Genomic DNA, 21783 nt, shown 5'->3' with positions numbered 1-21783 from the left:
AAGCTGACAGCATAACGTGATTGATACGTTTTTAACCATGATGACATATGCACAATTCCGGTTTGAAAACATATCAGAAAGTTGAATCCCCCTACTCAGAGCTCAAGTCCAAGTTGTCACAAGTCCCTAAATTGAGCTAAAGACTCGGACTCGAGTCATGGACTCGAATACTAAGACTGGCCTGCACTATCAACTTCATTCTACTTGAGCAAATCAAACACTCTCGAACAGCTTATCACATCAAAGCCAGTTAATAAGTTAAGTTTCTGTTCAGTTGTTTTACTGTCTATGGGAGTGACCTATGAGTGACACAGGTCGGTTGAGCATCATGTGGAACCACTGGCTCTAGAAACGTCGAGCGCGAGACTCGGAGCAAAGCTGCGTCATTCCGCGCGAGATCCATAGGAAAGACACGCGAGGCTAGTGACTTGGTGGTTTTCATTTAGCGTCAACCAGGTACCTTTCCTTCTTGCTACAATAACAGTTGTGGCACGCTGTAACGAGATTATCAGAAGAGGACTTCTACTGGCACAACAATAGTCGGGAAAAAAGCAGTACAAGAGAAAAGTGATAGAAATGTAAGTTGGGTCGCGAACATTGAAGGAGGTTGAAATGATGTTAGCTTACTGAAGCTAACGCTAACTTACATCCTCCAATGCCGGGTTTTGTCCAGTTTCGTGGAATTAACTTAACTTTAGGATAACTGCTAATTAATGAATATATTACGATCACTTGTTTGAACAGCTTGAGGTGTACAATAGCAGCTATATCTGTAACTCAACCCATGTATGACGGCAACCGGTACAAAAATATAGCCGAACATTCTTATGAGCTGGGCCCTCATTCTGAAGTGACATTAGCTAACGTTAGCTACATGCAACCAGGTAGGTTAGCGCTTTTTAGTGAACTCATTATGCCTTCCACTAATGTACTAATAGCTGCCTAATGGATAGTGGATTTGGTACAAGTACAAAATTTCATGTGACTGCGTTTTCTGTGTATATGGAAATAATTCTGTCAACACTTAGCTGGGCAATATTCGATTTGATCACGTGGATAAAAACCATTACTGGCAACTTACGCTAACGTTAACGCCAGCTAACATAGCAGGATATTGACTGGGTCCGAAGCTGTATCGAGTTAGCATTTGTTTTCTTACTTGTTTGTTATTTTGTGTGTTGTGGTTTTAATCATCACTTACACAAAAGCGTCTACAAGATTAGTTGGTTTTGAATTGACAAACAAGCATGCATTACGTTACTATGCTATGCTATGACCAGAGAAGATTAACGTTACCCTTGCAAACAACAGCTCTGCAAGCTATCGGTTAGATACCTATTGCTATTTTAATTACATTTTTAACATCACTTATTAAACATTATCTAAGAAGTTGTAAAACAATGTCTAGGATGATGATTGTTACAGCTAGGTTTCAGTTTAACGTAGTTAACCGATTGTGTATTTCCAGTTAAACTAACAGTGAGATTAATAGCGTCACGTTAACATGTCTAGCTAACCGGTGAAATGTGAGCCTCTTTGGGATATTGCAATGCATGCAAGTTGCAGTCTGTTGCATCCCTTGCAAGAGAAACACTGGGTAGGCAACACACTTTGTTTTGTTCTCTTGATGTTCTCGACATGTAACTGTATATAGTATTATGCCATTTGTTAACATACAAGGTAAGATCATGGTCATGTCCCTGAACTAAAATGTATTGAGATTTTGGTATGATAGTGTCTTGAATTGTGTTGCGGCACGATTGACTATGTGCCGTAGCAGTATATTCTTATGTTTATATCTTGGATAGTCATCATGCTCAAAGGTCATTGCTTTCATCCTTGATTGCTCCGCTTCAATCCTCTCTGGTCATGCCCAAAGATTTTAGAGCAGAGCGTTCTAGAATCTTTGGGCATGCTAGGTTAGTGGCTGTTGTCTTGGTAACGCCAACTGTTGGCTAAGAGTCTGTCTCAAATGGTGTACTTACGTGAGTACACTTTCGTGTAGTACACTATGTGCACTGTGTGCTTACTGGCGGAGTGCGCAAATTTTAACAAAATAGTATTGTCTCATATCAAACACTAACTCCGTGCACTTCACGGAAATGACGATCGCAAACATTTTAACATAACTTTATTGGCGTCCTCAACTCGACAGTGACATGGTCATACTGTGTCAAAACATGAACCGTTTATGTTATAACTTGCTTGTACCTCCTTAAAGTCTGTTTTCCACTGCTGCTGCTTCAGCTTTCTCAACCGCGATTTCCACGAGTTTGAAAACGCTCCCTCCCCTTCCGCTATCTGGCCAAGATGGCGTCCGTTAAGGGCGAAAAGTGTCCAGCGTTGCACACTCAGCTTTTTGACCGTTATGAGTGCACCATCCGGGAACTTGCAGCGCCCTTCGTGTCGTTGGAATTGTTAGTGTGAACACCCTCATGCACTCAAATTAGGTATTGTAAGTGCAGAAGTACGCGATTTGAGACAGGCTCTAAGTCATTTTGTCTGCCTCACGTGCATCGAGCATCGCCAGCAGGGGGTACATGTCAGTGGAGATGAGCAGACTTTTGGAATGTAGATGGTCAATGTTAGATTGTTTGATAGTTCTTTAAAGCCTTGCAGTCAGTCCATGTTGTATTAAGTAAGTATAAGTATATACTCTTTTGATCCTGTGAGGGAAATTTGGTCTCTGCATTTATCCCAATCCGTGAATTAGTGAAACACAGTGAACACTCAGTGAGGTGAAGCACACACTAATCCCGGTGCAGTGAGCTGCCTGCAACAACAGCGGCGCTCAGGGAGCAGTGAGGGGTTAGGTGCCTTGCTCAAGGGCACTTCAGCCGTGCCTACTGGTCGGGGTTCGAACCGACAACCCTCCGGTTATAAGTCCGAAGCGCTAACCAGTAGGCCACAATTGCCCCCATATCAGCAAACTTAAAGCGATGGTTCGGAGTAATTTTACCCTAGGGTTCTTTGCACCATGACCCCGAGCCAAACACCCTCCCAGAACCTTTTTTCCCTTGGTCGAGCCCTGGTCGAGTAGCGCCGTCAGAAACGAATGACGTTCTGCAGTCATGATGGAACCAACTTTTATCTCGTAAATTACCCCACTAATAATGCCCTGAATGGTACGAAACTTCTGCAGTAGTACAACTACGACATTTAGTCCAATAACGAGGCATTAGAAAGTTTGTAAGTGCACCAGGAGCGACCGATATTATCGATAACCGATATTATCGGCCCGATATTAGCATAAACATTTAATATCTGTTAATATCGTTATCGGATTTTTTTTGCCTTAAAACCGATAAAATAATGCTTGCGTTACACCCAAATAGTGCCTATGTGCTCCTGAAGCGTTTACCGGCGCACAGATGATGACCTCATCAATCTGCGTCTTGAAGCATACAAACAAGCGTGGATGGCAGTAGTAACAAACTTGCTCGTGGCCGTAGTAGCCCCTTGCGTTGGCCGTGACGCCCCTTTGAAAATCAGATGTTTACAGGCCACGGTGGCCTTGGTGCCCCCTTCTTTAAATATTCTGCTTTGCGTCCTACTAATAGGATATATATTTAGCCTATGGCCTATGGCCAAATTATGCAGTGGAGAAAGTGACAGCGCAAGAAAGAAAGTGCGTCCAAATTAACCCATCCTACTCATCACACAGACATCACAAGTATCACATGAAAGAGCTTTTTCTCAGCTTTTAAACGATGTTAGCCGCTAATTGCTGTGGTGAACGGTTCGCGAGAAAAGTAAATAATATCAGTCAATTTAATCATAAATTCTACCGAAGGTTTTGCGTCCATCTCCCTACCCATTCATCTCGGTGGAATACTTCAGAACCCTACGTTTAACATATGACAAACCATATATCAGAATAAACAGCAGACCTTACCGAACAGAAAGGTGTAAAGCAGTCCCCTGTACAGTTAGCCGTTCCAGACTAATCCCGTTTTGAATTTGCAGTAAATTTCAACATACATGGATGTCTCCAAATTTGGGATTTAAGTTTTACACTGTGTTTAAATTGTTCAACATTATTTCATAACGGGCCAAAACAAATATTACAAATGTCGCCTAGATATCGGTAAATCAGAGGACAGCTGACTATAAGAGTTTGTGAAAGTAGCCTTCATGATCACAAAATGCTAAGCATGCATCTATTGAGTTTCTTAAAGCTGAGCTGTGCTTAAATTGTTCAATACATGATTTCATAACAGGCCAAATATAAAATAAATGTTAAATATAGCCTAGATATCTGAAAATATTAGATGATCAGATGATTTACAGTTATATGTAATATGTCATGTTTTATGTTTTTGTAATGTTTCATACAGTGATGCAGGTCTACTGCAGTGAATACAACTTTGATCATGTTTATAGCCTACTACTGTATAGTTAACTTTGGCCTTGGTGCCCTGACATGTGGCCTTTGTGCCCCCCACCAAATATGCCCAACTGAAGGCCAAGTGGCCTTGCCCCTAAAATGGTGAAATTCTAAGCCTGATTGTGGGTATGGCCCGTTATGAAGGCCAGTCAGTCTTTTAGCCCCGTTCATTGGACTAATACTAAAGGAGGACTTTGTTTACTACTCTGGAAGGTCTGGACTGAAACTTTGTGCATTCCTTGTTCTTATTGCACACTACCTTCATGTTGCAGCTCTTTGTTGTTGCTCATGTAGAGCAGTGCTGATTGAGCCCAGTTTATAATTTAAATGATTGCATTAGCCCAAGTAATGGGCTAGGGACACAGGCTGCTTAGATTTGTACACCTTAAATGTTTCATTTTTTGTACTTCACCTCAAGCCTGAAGTATTTTTTGTAGCTCAAACAAATGTTTTCAAAATTGTGCAGTATAGTTGCCACATTGTAATTGACTCATATTTGTGCATTCATTCAATTAAGGTGATTGAGTTTTAGTTAAAGAAACAGTTCATGAAGCATCCTACAAATGCAGGCTCATTTAACACAGAAAAAGGGTAGCCTGTCATACACTATGCCTGTTATTTTAGTTGGCTTTACATTCTGCTATGTTGCACATAGTTGTTCAGGTACAATGTTTTATCATTTGTGAAGAAGTCAAATTTGCCCTATTTGTTGTGGGCATTGTCAAGATTATCTCAGGGAGAGTGTAATCCAAACTGTTGTTTGAGACAATTTAAAAAAAATAAATAAACATGGCACTTTTTCCCTAAATTAAGTTGAAGTATTTTTCTTATTTTGCACAGACAATGTTAACATTTGGAAAGCCTTGTTGCATTCAAGAATGCATCCAGTGGGGCATCACAATAACATTAAGCATGTTGTGTTAATTCCACAACAGGAGATATGTGATGTTACCTAAATTAGTTTTGAGGAAAAATAACCCACATATCGACATCGGTATCGGCTGATATCGGAATCGAAATTTGAGAGTTGCACAATATCGGCATATCGGATATCGGCAAAAAAGCCAATATCGGACATCCCTATATGTAAGACATTGAGCCATGAGATTTGAAGCCCTTAAAAGACGTGCACTGTTAATTTACTCACTGTTATTTTTATTTAATTAATCTTGATATGTTTTAAGTTTACATTTCAGCTCAGTGAAGCACTTAAAGCACCAACACTTCATTAAGTTACTTTTCTTGTAGAATTGTAAATCATAAGTCATAGGACAACCTAGGACAGTAATTAAGGGAAAAAAGTAAACCTGCTGCAGTGTTAAATGCGATGTGGTTGAAAATTTGGGTGCACCTAACTTTTGTGCTGGTGCACCTAAAAAAAAAAAAGTTCAGCGCACCAGTGCAACCAGTGCCAAAAGTTAGTCTGGAGCCCTGTAATCAGGCAAGTCTTATTTAAATAAACTCCTGGTGCACACTTTCTAATGCCTCGTTATTGGACTAAAGGTCGTAGTTGTACTACTGCAGAAGTTTCGTACCATTCAGGGCATTATTAGTGGGGTAATTTACGAGATAAAAGTTGGTTCCATCACGACTGCAGAACGTCATTAGTTTTTGATAGCGCTACTCGACCAGGGTTCGACCAAGGGAAAAAAGGTTCTGGGAGGGTGTTTCGCTCGGGGTCATGGTGCAAAGGACACTAGGGTGAAATTACTCCGAACCATCGCTTTAACATTTTCTATTGGAGTAAAATGCATCCCAGCAAGCATTGTTTTTGGAAGCTTGTTACAGTGGTAGGTTATGTTATGCTATTCCAATATAATATAAGCTCATAGGGTTGTCTTGGCTTTCTGTATAGCCCCTTTATGTGTCTATCCTAACCCACTCCAAATCTTGCATGAGTTGAGATTGACTTTAACATGTGATGTTTTAGATCACACCATGCCATTCAGTTTGGTGGAGAAAAAAAGTAATTCAAACTTGACTCAAACTTTGTCCCCCTCTCTTGTGCTATTCAACAGGCAGTCAGCCAGTGCTAAGTGGTATGACAGAAGGGATGCAGTCTTTGTGGAATTTTGTGTAGAAGACACTAAAGATCTCCAAGTAAAATTTGAGCCGTCAAAACTTATTTTCAGGTAAGCTTTGGTTTTCAGTTATCCATTTGATATATTGGGTAATGTTCTGTCCATTTGTATTATTGAACCTATTTCACTATATTATTCTATTCCATCGGTTGTAATGAAGTGCAGTAAGTAGGCTATTGATCAACTATACCTTTGACTAAACGTGTGTGCCAGTAATCATCAATATCTTTTTGTTTCACTCTGTTTTTGAAGCTGTGTTGGGGGAACAGATAACGCTAAATACCTAAATGAAGTTGATCTCTTTGGGGCGATTGACCCAAATGTAAGTATGATTGCAGTATTTTATAATGTCCTGTTGTTGAAATAGCCAATATTACTGTACTAAATACTACGTTGGCAATCCAACCATGTTGGGTGTCCTTTTTACCGTTATGTAATAGAAGTTTGTGATGTTAATTGATGTATTGATTAAATGCTGTTTGTTTGGAGTTTGTTTGCAGGTTACAGGGTCTGTTCATTTTTGTCATTGAATTGTACTTGAATATCGTTTTAGGACTCAAAGCACAAGCGCACAGACAGGTCTGTGTTGTGTTGTCTACGGAAGTCTGAGGTTGGGAAGTCATGGCCTCGATTAACAAAAGAAAAGGCAAAGGTCAGATAGATATGCATGTCATATCTGAGATGTAACTTGTATATAATGTTTTCAGACTTGCCCTTTTGCCTTGCATTACATTCATACAGAGAAACATAACTTTGAAACAAACCTCCATCTGTTTTTGGTATCTCAGCTCAATTGGCTCAGTGTGGACTTCAATAACTGGAAAGACTGGGAAGATGACTCGGATGAAGAATTCTCCAATTACGATCGCTTCTCAGAGGTGCGGACTTCACTGCTTCCCCCTAGTCATATCTGTGGTGATGCAAACCGAATGTCCACTATTTGAGAAGAAATTAGCTTAAAACTTTGACGCTCATAGTACTGCACACCACAATTGACCGTTCGCAAACAGGGTGTCCGCGGGGTTGTAAAAAGTATTAAAAGGTAGTAAATGAAATTAACCAAATTTAAGGCCATTTAAAAGTATTAAAAAGTAATAAACGTCATCTGATGAGGTATTACATTTTCGAACCACTAACTATGATGTTTTCCATTTGTGTTAAGTGCAGGCCTATCTCCTAAAATTCGCGTGAATTTTTTTATATTATATTATTTATATGTGCGAGTAGGACCTGAGCGATATGTGCGTTTGCGGTAAAAACTTTTAGCGCCCCCTCAAACTCTATGCTCAAACTGGAGATATAGTGCTGGCTTACTGCCTAAACGTGTTGCCAAAAGTTCGCTACCATTGACGATGTCATGGGAAATTTAATTTTTTCGGACATTTGGTTAGAGGACTCGAGATTCAAAGACTGGCTTAGGCTAGTTGGCAACAGCCAAGAGGCTTATTACCACATCTGTAAAAAGACAAAAAATGCCCCTGGATGGGAGTGAATGCCGTCAGGTCACATATGGAGTCTACCAGAGCCGTTTTTCTACCGCTCTGGAGTCTACTAGCCAGCAAACAAGAATGGGCGGACGTAATCAGAGGTGGAAGAGTCGACTGCCTGGCTCATCGGCCACGTAGGGCTACTGTCTCCACATAAATATGCGTCATTGAAGCTATTAGTAAGTCTACGCTACCAGCTGTCATTGTCATCCAAAAAAGTAATCATTTGCGCCATCGCGTTTTCAATGACACAGGCTGTAAGAGCAGCAGACATAGCCTAAACTAGGCCTAGCCTACATACAGTATCACAATAACCCATTTTCAAATTAAAAGTCCCCATAAAGGCAGAAGGCCTTTTCATTCAAACAAATATATAATTAAATGAAAGGGGGAAAAACAAGAATATAACATGTAAACATATGCAAATGTTATAAGAGGTTATTTGCAATGAGCTACCCCTGCCTTGACTACAGAATAGAGGTTAAATATAGGCCTGACAGTGTTGCTTTGTTTAGGCTATAAGATAAGGTTTAGGCTATAAGATTTAAAATGTTCTACCCTCAGTAAATGTCATGTTAAGGTTAGTTTAACAGGTGTTACCTTTACATTATTCAAAGCTTGCTCAGAAGCTATAGGGTTACTCCCTTGATGTAGTATGTGATGAGATCAAAGTTCTAATAGACTTGCTTAAAATTAGTTGAATATAAGAACCTGTGTAGGTTTGTATAGGCTGTATAGTAATATGCTATCAATATATTATAATATAATATATTTTAAGTCAATTTGTCAATTAGTTTCCACAAAATTCCCCAGAAGTCACCATTTAAGGGGTTATTTTTCGAAATTTTCGTCACAGGGAGCATGCAGGCCCAAAAGTATTTTATCACATGGGGGCCTCTTTCTCCAGCAGCATTTTTCTGTGTATCGGTGCTAATCCTACATATGTCATTTGACTGTCCTTTTCAACTCATATCACTATAAAATCATAAAACCGGACAAAAGCCATAAGGTGAAGTTGACGGGCCATGTCTGCCTGCACGGAGCTACTGTACTGTCATTGGCTCATCTGCGTTCGATGGGCGGGGTTTTGCGAACTGTCAATTGGCCAATGCCAGTCTAATTATTATTCATGCAAGATGTGATATGCAAGTTCTTATGTCATTGGACAGAGAAGAGGAAGAGCAGGGAGAGCTCTTATTCTTAATGTTTTAAGTTCAATTTCATATTTGTTAAGGAATTGTTAGGAATATTCGTCAATGATTTCTTGGTTTCACCTGCAGATGATGAACAGCATGGGAGGGGAAGATGATCTACCAGATGTGGATCCTGCAGATGATGTAAGGCCCTTCTAATTTAAATATGAAATATTTCGATATGATGCATCACAACACCACGTTTTCTGCTTCATATCCATCTGTGTTTGGAATGTGAACAATGTTAAGTGTCTTTGTGAAATCTACCCCCACAGGAGGACTCTGCCGATAGTGATGATGAAAGTAAGTTCACCGTATCATGATTTTCACTGTTTGACGATGCAATATATATCACTATACAGGGGTTACGATTCCATATTTTGCGATACTATACGTACAACAATATATTGTGACTATTTTATCTAGTTTTAGAAACATTGTGATTGTATAAGGAAGATTTGTTTAGGTAAACCAATTAAGCACATACAATCAGTTTTTTTCCAGTGATGGACAGAAGTGATAATAGCCCTGTCATCCATGGTACAGCAGCAATAAAGCTATTAAGTCAACAACATTCATATAGCAAGGTGGTGTGGTGTGGCTAAATAACGTGATGCATAGAGAGTGACTAGAAGAGAGAGTGACGCAATGCTGATCAACAGATAGAGGCTGGAAGAAGGAAGCTGCCGATTAAAGCAGAGTTTGAATTGTTGGTCATTGAATAAAGCAGCAACTCCCCGGACTACAGCTGTATCTTGTGTTCGACTGTTGCCCTCTACCAGCCGGACGTTGAGGTGAAAGGCGTTAGCCCTGTCTTATAACTTCGGTCCTGCTATCGTCTGGACCTGAATCTGGAAAGGACCAGTTATTTCTCTTCTGCACACAGTATAAACAATATAAATGCTAAACTTGTATGCCACTTGCATGGGTCAGGTAAAGTTGTTGTAGATTCAACGCAGATCCACAAATCCTGCTAGGATTATGTTCTTACAGTTAGAGGTGCAGGACTGAATTAAGTCTACCAGTGGCACATGAAAGCAATTGAAAGCGCCCCGCTACACTGCTACCTGTAGGGGAAACAGTGGGCATTGCAAAATAAAATATTGGGCAATAAGTGTATCTTTTATTTTTTCTTACACCCTACCTTTTACTGTGTTTTCCAGAACCGTAGTGTCGTTCTGTTCACCAGCCAGCAGCATAATACAGTTACATTCAAACCAAGATGCCACTGATAGCAAAGTTACTTTGCTGTTTTGAGTGCATAGATCTCATTTGTAGATTCACCAGACAGCCAAGATGGGGCCTCGTATGAACATGCAGAGAAGCTTCCTGTTGTTGCAGTTAAAATAGTTAATTTCCTTCAGTACAGTTAATGGAGTATTAACAAACTGTTTTTTGTTAATACTCCATTAACAAAATTGTTTTTATGTAATGGACTCATTCACCATTTGTGTCCATGACTTGGGGAAATGAAGCATACATGTTTACTGCATTTTTTTGTTGTTGTTGAGCAGTGTTTTCATTTGTATTAACTCTGCATTAGGAAAGGCAGTACTGCAATTAGTCATTCAAATAAAATGGCAACTGATTGTGCAAACACTGTGTTTGCTGAACCTCCATGTTCATAAAAGTGGTGTTTAGTGGGTTGCAGAGTGGGAAAGCAATAATTCACAGTGGGCAAAGAATGCACCAACAAGCCATTCTCAGTGTGTAAGACGCATACTTCTCAATTGCAAATATCTTTTCTGTCTGCCATTTCAGACATAATCACTAGCTTATGGTACGTCTGTTCCCTGATTCAGTGAGCTCAAACTAACATACATGGCTCCACAAAACACTATTTAGTCAGATCAGAATACACAGATGCATGTTCAAAACTCCATAAATGACATTGTTCTTTTCTTCTCTGCAGAGATGCCTGACCTGGAGTGAAGGAAGTCATGATGAAGGCTGTGTAATACTTGGAAGCAAGGACTGTCACATAATGTCAATTGGTAAAAAAAAAAAAAAAGATTAGGGTATCCATTGTTAGCCATATACAAAAGAAACCGAAACATTGCAAACATTTTTTTTTTTTAAAGCAGCTGTTCTCCTATCTCTTTTTGAAGATCTGCGTGGGGCAGAGCTTACTGTGTATTGATGTGCAGGGCTGCCTCTGAAGTCTTGGCAGTTCCCGCGCCTATCTGTTCAAATTCGCACGGACAATATAGTTTCCATGGCGTGTTGTGGGGTCATAGTTCTTGTCCATTAAACTTAACAAAAGTGGTTGCAGTGGGCTCCTGCACAAGTCTTACTCCCTCTTCTCTGTTCCATATCAGTGAGTGCGTACTCTGTGAGCTTGCCATTGGTCTCGCAATTGATGGAGTCAAAAGTTTGGCAAAGAAAATATTTTAATTCACTTTTTAATTGCCCCTCCTCAACACTCTTTCCCACCTACTCTGTGATGCAGGCTGTAAATTATTTTTTGTTAATTTATGAATTGAAAGGTATTTGTTTTTTGCAAGTGAGACTGTCATTTCCTTCAGTGTGGATGATGTCCACAATCGCTCCGTGGTGTACCAGGCCATGAATGAAAATGCTTGATTTGTGTGTATGCTGGTCAGGTTCTATTGGTACCGCCCTTGAATCACTTTTGACAAAGGGGTATCTCTACCCCTTGAAGTAAATCCATGTACATAAGATATATTGCAAATACATATTACTGTCTGTACAAACTATTGAATGGTTCCAAGTTAATGGCTATGACTCTGTTCTGTTTTCATAACACCTAAAAGTGTAGCAGGCATCAAAACACTGATTGCTTCCAATATATGATGAATATAAGATGAAATGGCTAAAGACATGCGCCAAACAGCTGGGCAGAACAAAAGAAACCAAGAAAAGGATGACACCAATAGATGACCAAAATTGTATTTGCACTCGGAATATCAATGCAAGTGTGAGCAAAGCAAGATTACACTTATTACTGTATCCTGTGCTGACCTGTCTCAGCGGAGTTAAGAATTTTAGTTAAATGCAGTGAGGATTTTTTTGTCTACCTATTTCTAATAAACTTGTCTCAAACTAAGAAAACTTGTGTCAAATTTCTTATTTTTAAACTTGAGGTGTACTTTTTCTTTTCTTTTCTTATAACATTTATGGACGCATGCAATAGGACATGCTGTATACTATGATTCACTGCAACGTGTGAAATGAGGGATGGAACTCAGGATTAACCAGTTTACTACAAAAAGATTGTTATCAAGAACATGCTTCATGCCCTAATCTACATTCCAGAGCGTCGCATATTTGGCTTGCATCTTGCACTGCGGTGCATAAATTGGTTATTTTTAAAGACAGAAACCTCATTTAAGCAAGATAAGTGTTCTAGCAGTCTGCCAAAAATAACTGATTACATATTTTGCTAAATTGTGCTGCTTATTAAATTGGGCCAACAATGCGTACGGCAGCCAATCCATGTGTAAACATTGTGATGATACAAAAGCCATTCAGTATTGACAAATACAATCGGCCACTTCAGAGGACTGCACTCAAAAAAAGACCACTAATAACTTTTTTTACTATGTGCAAACGACTAATGTCTGCATCAGACTCACTCCTGTTCTGTGAGCTCCGACCACCTGGGGAAGGACTGGAGTGCAATGGCATCCCTTTTAATATTTATTCACTTTCTATTTTTACGCAATTTGCTCTTAGCAATTCTTTTTTTTTGGCAGAAAACCATAAGCGCAAATAACTTGCTGGACCCCCTGCAGTAACTCTGAGGGCCCCTTGAGGGGTCATGGACCCCCTGTCGAAGATATCTCAACTGGAGGGAATGGTGTTTAATCACCACAAGATGGCGCTAAATTATTCCAGCCAAGTTATGTAAGATGTCCATTGGCTTGTGGCCATCAGCTAGGCTACATTCAGAGAGAGAAAGAATTTCCTGCTCTGGTGGGAACATAAAACCATACATGATTCACAATACGCTGCATTTGTCATTCAAGCTACCAGATATCAGGAGTCCTAAATCCTATGTAGGCTACAGCCAAAGATGCATTAGCACTTTGTGCATGCAGTAGGTGGTCTTTACTGCCTCAAAAATAGACATGAAATAATATGGGGCGATTTGTCTTTTGCAAGTGGCAGGGGGAATCTTCATTCTAAAAAATAAAGGTGTGTCTGTGGCCAGTCTATCTCTGAGTTCCACATCTGATCTAGTTATGGTTCAGGTGTGAGGCATGTTGGGATTCTGGTTTGGATTTTTTTTTTTTTTTTTTGTGGGCGGGAGCTTGTGTTGGTGTCAGCAGTCTGCAGGAGCAATGATAGAAAAGTCCCCACGCAAGCGGGTTTGGTGAGCCGTCCCCGCGCTGCAGGTTTACACCCACAAAAGGGGGCTTACCAGCTCTGGGGAAGCCAGGAGAGAGTCGTAATCCGCCCCACAATAGACACACACAAATTGCCCAACTAGTTAATTCTGGACCTAGTCTGCTTTACTCTCCGATCGGCAGAGTTCTATTTTAGTCCAAAGTGTCATGAGGGAATCGCCATCTGACAAAAGTGGAACTTGAATGAAAGTGTAGGTTATGTGCTTGCCTGCTGGGCACACTGAAATTCACACTTCTCATTGGTGGCATAAGCCTATATGATGAGAGACTTTGAACGGCCATATGTTGCCTTATCTGGAATATGAAACATGAACCTGCTTAAAGACTGATTATTGTGTAACATTATAGGCCTACCCCCAGCTTTTAATAGACTATTATGCATTTTCCCCTCCCCATCTTAGCCTGATTTTGCCTGTCCCTGTCTACCATATCATTTGGTTTCTCTACTGATACATCATTCTGACGAGGGCCTGACACTGCTTTTGCATCAAGCCTTCCAGTACTACACATTAGTGCAGTTTTTGCAGAGACCTGCACACTCTCTCTGATGCACACAGCTGTTCTCCAGTCTAGAGAGGACACCAGATGTATGATGGTAATATTTAATTGGTAAATAGGGGAAAAAGACGAGGGATCGAGGGATTGTTCAATGCACTCTCGAGCAAGCCCCTGTAACACAAACAGATCAAAGAAAGCAAACAGAAATTGTTGCTGCCAGCATTTTGTTGCGCTGCCCTTGAAAAGGGTGAAAAAGCGTGAGCACAGCAGTATCTTTTCAGCGGCCGGCCACGGCCACGGCCTTGTGATGCTCCAATGAAGAGGCTCAATGGCCCGGGCCCTGCAGTCCCCTCCTCCTCTCCAAACATGGATTTTCCAGAGCTTATTTGGCCTCAGCCCGCTAGCCTCGCCAGCCGTCACAATGCAAAACCTCTGCCTAATCAATTCTGCACAGAACAAACTCGCACTGCCTCGAGTGGCTGCGGCGATAGCCGGGGGAAAAGGACCTAGAGCTAGTGTGGAATGCCCACTGTGTGCCATTTTAGTTGCTGCGATGGGGATGGGGATGATGAGGATGATGAGGATGGGGATGGGGGCGGAGTGTGTGTCAGGTGTGGATGGGGCTTTAGTGGCAGGCTTGGGTGGGGGTTGGAGGCTCTCCATTATTGTGCAAGACCAAAGCAAAGCTTATCATCAAATAGAGCTGCAGAGCTAGATATACTGCCAACAGGCCTTTACATCAAATTACGTGTGTGCTTGATCTTGTAAGATGGCATCAAGGTCCTAGGTACCAATCATTTGCCATATATAAATAGTCAATAATACAATGCCGCCATTGATGAAACTGGCAATTATATGGCAATATGGTTATTGCAGGAGAATGGAATGTAAGGCCACTTCATATTCTTCAAAACTTTAATTGACTGTATCGATTCCTGTCTCAAACATGAATAGATAGAGCTCACTGATGCAGGCCTGCCTTTTTGTGAAACTGTTGCTTAACCCCCTCCCCGCCGCTGATGTAGAAAGTGCTGAAGCAGAATCGGTTGTTTTAGCGATGGCTCTGGCTGATCATTGTCTCCGCTGGGTTTCCTTCCGGGGCCCCTCTTTCTCCATGTGAGACGGCTCACCGGGGACAACACTTAATCCACGCCAAGGGCAGGTTGTTGCCTTTTGCGTGCATTTTGTTGGTTCAAGTGGAACCATGTGAGCTTGGTGTCTCCTGGCATCAATTCCTGATATAGCTCAGGAGGCACAGAGCCTGAAGATCTATTTTAGCATCTGGAAAAGTTCCTTAAGTCCATCTCTGGGGGCTTGAGTCTTCAGCACTCATTAATTTAGACTTTTACACACTTTACACATAAACCAGTTCCCAGTGAGGACCATAATGGTCCTCAGAGAAGGTGACCACCAATATGCTACACTTAAAAACTATGGTTTATTGAGGACAGATCTTACATTCCCAAATTTGGAATACAACCTACCATAACCCACCAGAAAATGTTTAAGAGTGCACACTCCTACCCCCCCCCCCCCCCAAAAAAAAAAAAAAAACGCACACACACACACACACACATACATCCTGCACAGTCAATGTCACGCAGTTTCGATGGACATGGACACGGTCCCTGACGGTGAACTAGGGGTCAGCGTTGGGCTCGAGCGTGGGTGACCGAAGGGTTAAGTATTTTTGTTTTGATTTGTTGTATTGTCCTGGGCGCCCTCCCCCCCCGGGCAGCCGCAGGGGTGATGGCGTCAGCGTGGCCCCAGGGGCGTTATAAATACCCCCGTGGAGTCCCCCAGCTCGCTCAGAGAGGCTGAATGTCTGCAGGACATGCTCAACCTTTGTCAGTCCATGTTCCTTTCCTAAATCACCATCCGCAGCAGAGGCAGCAGCAGAGCTAGAGGTTTCTCCCATAGGTGTCTCAGAGACAGACCCGAAGCTCCACACACAACACACCTGAAGGCTCTATGACCACAGCAACTGCTCTCAGGGGCCAGCGGCACAAACCTTTTCAGAGCAGTAAAGCTGACCTGCGCTCAGTCCCCTGTTGAGCGGTCTGCAGTGGCTGATGCGGCTTTAGCTTTAGAGGTTTTCTCTGTCTCCATTTGTCACACCTGGTGCTTCACTCTGTCCCCCCCCCCCCCTCGTCGCTCGTGGCTTCTGTCTGAGAGTGGGTCATTTTTGTCGCTGAAGAAGAGGAGGACAAGAACGTTTTTTTTGGGGCTTGTCCACATTCTCCAGAGGGCTTTACTTTTCCCAGTCTCCTTTTTTTTTAACATATACCTCCAGCTTGCATCTTTTTCTCCTGCCTGCCTACGTTTGACTACTGTTTGACTAACTGCAGCCATGTGGGAGTTCCGGTCCATGACGTTCTGGCGGGCGGTGTTTGCCGAGTTCTATGGCACCATGTTCTTCGTGTTCTTTGGCCTGGGAGCGGCCCTCCGCTGGACCACCGGGCCTCACAACGTTCTCCACATCGCCTTCTGCTTTGGGCTGGCGGCCGCCACGCTCATCCAGTCCATTGGCCACATCAGCGGCGGACACATCAACCCGGCCGTCACCTTCGCCTACCTGATCGGCTCTCAGATGTCCCTGTTCCGCGCCGTCTTCTACATCTGCGCCCAGTGCCTAGGAGCCCTGGCCGGTGCTGCCGTGCTGTATGGGGTCACACCCAACAACATGAGGGGTAACCTGGCTCTCAACACAGTAAGTGGACACCAGCTCTCTAGACTATTGCCAATTATTGGTCATTTGGACCCGTTTGGATTTTTGTACATGTCATGCATACAAGCAAACCCCAACACTGGGTTCGCTGAGCTGACTGTGGAAGCGTCTTTTTTGTCTTCTGTTTGGTCTAATGTGATGGGAGAAGGAAATTGAAGGGTTTATCAGTCATTTTATGGTGCAATGTTATGCAGTGTAATGTTATGAGGAGTTCTGGCTAAATAAGGATGGACAATCTGGTACTGACAGTAAATTGTGCAAATCATGGTTGTATCCTACTGATTTACCAACACCTATTTGGTGGAGTAAAGGAATGATTGTATCTGCATATTTAAGATACGGTTTGGTCAGATGATAAAATTAGATTGTAGTGAGATTTTCTTTGTTGCTGTCTCTTCACGCCCATCTATTGTCCACTCAGTGTTTTTTGCTAATTTGTGTTCCTGGGAACAATCTGCTCACAAATATTTTACACTGGAAGTGCCAAACTGCTGATGGTGGATATTACCCAGTTTGTCACCCCACTTTCCTGTTTCTCTCTGACATATATCCTGTTTCTCTCTGACACATATCCAGCTGCAGCCTGGCATAAGCCTGGGCATGGCCACCACCATGGAGGTGTTCCTCACCATGCAATTGGTCGTCTGCATCTTCGCCGTGACGGACGAGAGGAGGAACGGCCGCCTGGGCTCCGCCGCCCTGGCCATTGGCTTCTCTGTGCTCATGGGTCACCTCCTGGGGGTAGGTCATCCGCCGTGTGTGACACACATCGATTCCCATCAGTGCTGAGCAACGCTGTGCTCATAAAGTCTTACAAATTATTTCCATGTGAATTGCTGTGGAACAGAATACCATGTAACTTATGATTGAGCAACCAGCTAAAGAGTTGCACCAGATGTCTCCTGAGAAGGCTGTTGTTTTTCGTTACAGATGTACTACACTGGAGCTGGAATGAACCCTGCCAGATCTTTTGCCCCTGCTGTGATGGTCAGAAACTTTGTAAACCACTGGGTAAGACTTTCAAAATAGCAGCCCAAAACGTCCTCTTTTTAATTCACTTCCCAAGTTGAAATGTCCACAGCATGCTTTGGAGAGCATTGACACATGCCATTTAATACTCAACTTTTTTTCTTCTTCCCGCATGTTTTTGTCCTCTCTCTCTCCTCCATGTCCTGGTCCAGGTGTACTGGGTAGGTCCCATGATTGGTGGGGCCATGGGCGCTCTGCTCTACGACTTCATGCTGTTCCCGCGCATGCGTGGACTGGCCGAGAGGCTGGCCGTTCTCAAGGGCAACAGACCCCCTGAGGCTGAGGGACAGCAGGACACCAGGGGAGAGCCCATCGAGCTGAAGACACAGGCCTTATAAATACCACCGACAGGGGCATCGTCCTGAGCCCCCACACACAGGCACAGACACACACACACACAGACAAGACACACACCTACACATGTGTACCTTTACCCAAGTCACACAGCTTGCTTTAGCACCAAAAACCACCACAGTGACAATAGCATCCTCCTGTACACATGCACACACACACACACACACACACACACACGCATCTGCTCATACAGAGGTCTCACAGTCACTTACCCATGCAAACACAAGGAAAGACAAAGACAAAAAAAAAACCGAAACCCTCTTCCCTCTACGCCATCGTCCCTTCCATCCCGCCTGGCCCTCTCATCTCAGCGTTCCACTCATCCCACCACCTTCCCCTGCAGGACAAAGATGGACAGGGGAGAGCGGAGGATTCCCCCTCTGAAGACGGTGCTTGCTCGCTTGCTCACTCTTGGGCTTGCTGCTGATGCCGGGAGGGGGGGGGGGGTCGGACCTGGCTGAAAGGCCGGCCGGGACTCCTCAGGACAGGGGCATTTCTCTCAGATGTAGACTACTAGGAGTGAGCTACCGTAGAGCAGTGCACTTCCGCATGCTTCCCCACCTCCCTATCCCTCTCCACTTTATTCCTCCCTCCCTCCCTCCCCCCCCGCCTGCCTCCCTTCATTGAGTTTGATCACTTCGCTACCATTCTTTTTCCCTACATAAAATCCATGTGTTTGTAATATACCAATAGTTTTTTTTTCGAGGATATATTCAACCACACTTTCATTTTTCTTCAGTGTGTGTGTGTGCATGAGTGTGTGTTTTACTCGCGGGTTTTTTTTTATTATTACATTTTTTCATTATCACCATGTTTGTATCATGACCATGTTCCTTTTTTATTTACCTCGCTCATGGAAAAGATATTCCCCATCGCTCATTTAATTTTTGCTGAAAACAAGTACAGGTTCTTGATTTTTTTTTTACGCGCATTATGTTGGGATTCCCCCTTTCTATTCTCCCATAACAACAGCCTTGAATATTATGGGAATCTAGTCTAGTCTCTCTTTTTTTGGACATTGTTTCGTTGGTTTCTTAAGGCTTCAGGCCTAGTCTGTGTTTCTTTACAAGGAGCACATATCAATTATTATTCATATGAAAAAATAAACACAAAGACAGAAAAAACAACACTGGTCTTTTCTTAACTTTAACTGCTTCTATATATTTTTGTTTAAAAGATTTTCAGATAACCTTCCATATTGTTTGAACCACTGCTAGTTTCATTAGAGCATCATATGGCCTGACTTGGAATAACATATGACAGTGTATTTTTAAACAAACGTTTACCAAAAGACATCCTCATGCTTGTAGACATACACTTAATGTTAAAGCTGGGAGCAAGACAGTACTTTAGAGTTTCTTTTTTGTTCAGTATCATTATTTTTGTAGTAAAACAATTATTTGAATATATTATTTGATTTGATTTTCATATATTGTAATATTGTGGTTTAGAAAACACAAGAAACAGACAAAAAAAGAGTGTACAGTGCTGCAGTGAGTTTTCTTTTCACCTAATTTTTTCGGTTTCCTCTCCATTTGAAGAGGAAAGGCTATTGAGCTTGGGTTTCTCTCCGCAGTCTGCTCCCTCTGCCCTAGTGAAGGCCATTCAAACCCTGACACTGTCACTGCCTTTGTCTTTGAGGAAGGCCAGATCTATTGGCAGCTGAGCAATTTTGCTATTCTTTTTTGGAGGGGTTGTTGGATGTGCTTTTGTACTCTAACTAGTGAATCATTCGCATTTCATTCTTCATTGGTGAGTCATGAGGAGGTGTCTGTTGAGTGATGCGTCAGCAGAGCTCTCCTCTCCTCCTTCTGTTTGCCCCACCGGCCTGCTGCTAGCAGCTCATGTGGCAGGACCTCGGGTGAGTGAGGGGATAAACGGACAGACGGATGGATGAACGGAGGAGTGAATGGCTCAACATCTCGTTGGCAGTGACCAGCAGATTTTCACCCTCTCTTGTTTGCCCTCTGTTGGACAGACCAATGCTAGACCAAGAGTTTATTTTTCTCTTTCTCTGCCCCCATCCTGTAACCTGACTCTTGCCAGATGAATTTCGTTCCACCTAGCTCCACTCCGAACGAAATTCATCTGGCGAGTCAGGTTACCCCTCCTGTGGCTTTTGAAGAAATATGCTTGTTTGATTTCTTAAATGATGTTGAAATGTTGAAAATGGATAATTATTTACAAAATGGGGCGGGAGGCTGGGATAGAGGAGTTTGTAATGTACAGTGTAAAGACATTTCTTTTTTAAAAAAAAGAACAATTCACATGATTGTTGGTCTAGATAAATATAAACAATCATTTCAAGTTATACATTGTCTCTTCTTTGGCCACTTGACTATGGCAATGTCTGTTAAGCTTGTTCTCCACCAGTGTTCTGCTCTGTCAGCAAGCTGGACTCCAAATAACAGACATTTTGTCTCTGTCAGGAACACTAATGAGCGGTTTTGTTTTCATGTCTTCCCTCTTTGTCGCTGTACTTTTAGACTGCATATATTTTTCCTGTCCTCTTTGCTGACCTGAAGGGTTATGTTCGGGGAGTGGATGTTTACATTTTCTGGAATGACCCGTGTAATCTTTAGCCATGACAGGATTTCACTTGCTTTCACTGCTTCATTTTTCATCATTTGAATACTGGAAAAAAATGACTACTGAACAGTTCTTTATGAGAACGATTACTTTGAGGTTATTCAGTAAAATACAACTGCAATACTTGATATTTTCTTTTCCCTTTAACTTGTTCTAAGTTTGTCTGTGTCTGGAGCTCATGTTGTTTCTGTTGGCATGAATAGTCTACAGAACCAGCTGGAATAACTTAATCCAGCAGGGCAGATTCCTTTGATACGGACATGTTCTAGATAGATAGATAGATAGATATACTTTATTGATCCCTAGGGGAAATTCAAGAAATTCATTCCATTTTTCTATATGGTTTGTATATGCCTAGAGGACATTAATCCCAATGTGGACCTAAACACTTAAAGACTAAAATGAGACCAGTGCACTCAGTCATCAGATCACTAAGACCCGACGATGGTTCATATTGGAGATAGGCCTGTGCGTGTGCCTATCCTGCAGTAATGATTCAGCACCAGATGCATGCAGCAACATTATTTTTAGGTTACTTACTTCCTAGCAGCATTAGGATGATATGAGAAAAGAGGAAGCCGTGAAACACTAAATCACATTTTTGACATTGCCCAAGACTCACTTGACATGCCCTAGATTTTTGTGTAACTAACAGCCACAGCCAGTCAGTCAAGCATTTTCACGTTTGAAAGATTAATCAAATATGTATGAGAGGGTACTTGTACACGTAAAATGGAAAGACGGAAGATACCTACTTTTCAATTTGACTGTTAGAGTATAGGTGTCTTCCAGTAACACTATCATTTCCATTTCCAAAATTACTATGTACCTGCAAGCTCAGTTGTACAGTAACCTTGAACACCCACTCTCTAGCCCCAAAGAACTCTAGAGTGAAAATTGTTTTGTAAAAAACTGCATAGTCTGTTATAATGATGCCTGTAAATAGCTTCCTGTTCTTGCCACAATGGATGCAGCTTTTACACAGGAAGCGAACATTTGTAAGCCATAACCACCGAGTAGAGTCCATTTGGTCACCACTAGATTACTGACAAAACAGGCAACTACTA

General features: G+C 42.1%; 2 protein-coding genes across 2 annotated transcripts; both read left to right on the top strand.

The window, feature by feature from the left end:
* The first annotated feature begins 379 nt into the window (after positions 1-379).
* Positions 380-12220, top strand: ptges3a (prostaglandin E synthase 3a (cytosolic)). Its single transcript, XM_076276058.1, has 8 exons — positions 380-578; positions 6406-6519; positions 6721-6790; positions 7022-7120; positions 7257-7346; positions 9236-9292; positions 9424-9451; positions 11061-12220. Coding segments are annotated over exons 1-8 (480 nt in total). The 5' UTR covers positions 380-576; the 3' UTR covers positions 11081-12220.
* Positions 12221-16366: 4146 nt separating this feature from the next.
* Positions 16367-18291, top strand: mipa (major intrinsic protein of lens fiber a). Its single transcript, XM_076275700.1, has 4 exons — positions 16367-16726; positions 17321-17485; positions 17675-17755; positions 17926-18291. Exons 1-4 carry the CDS (start codon positions 16367-16369, stop codon positions 18109-18111), a joined length of 792 nt encoding a protein of 263 aa, XP_076131815.1. The 3' UTR covers positions 18112-18291.
* The last annotated feature ends 3492 nt before the right edge of the window (positions 18292-21783 follow it).

Source organism: Alosa pseudoharengus, unplaced genomic scaffold (genome assembly GCF_046254945.1).
Source record: "Alosa pseudoharengus isolate Yale_2024_CS ecotype anadromous, Long Island Sound unplaced genomic scaffold, YU_APseudo_1.1 YU_APseudo_1.1_scf_9, whole genome shotgun sequence".
Classification (NCBI taxonomy): domain Eukaryota; kingdom Metazoa; phylum Chordata; class Actinopteri; order Clupeiformes; family Clupeidae; genus Alosa; species Alosa pseudoharengus.
Note: the sequence above shows the minus strand (reverse complement) of the source record. Positions and strands in the feature narration are given on the sequence as shown.

Excerpts from the sequence above, each read along its gene's own strand:
- ptges3a (XM_076276058.1), top strand. Across the intron at positions 9,293-9,423 it reads ATGTGGATCCTGCAGATGAT|GAGGACTCTGCCGATAGTGA; the intron begins GTAAGGCCCTTC and ends CTACCCCCACAG. Across the intron at positions 9,452-11,060 it reads TGCCGATAGTGATGATGAAA|AGATGCCTGACCTGGAGTGA; the intron begins GTAAGTTCACCG and ends TCTTCTCTGCAG.
- mipa (XM_076275700.1), top strand. The coding sequence starts at position 16,367 with ATGTGGGAGTTCCGGTCCATGACGTTCTGGCGGGCGGTGTTTGCCGAG. Across the intron at positions 17,486-17,674 it reads TCATGGGTCACCTCCTGGGG|ATGTACTACACTGGAGCTGG; the intron begins GTAGGTCATCCG and ends TTTTCGTTACAG. Across the intron at positions 17,756-17,925 it reads GAAACTTTGTAAACCACTGG|GTGTACTGGGTAGGTCCCAT; the intron begins GTAAGACTTTCA and ends GTCCTGGTCCAG.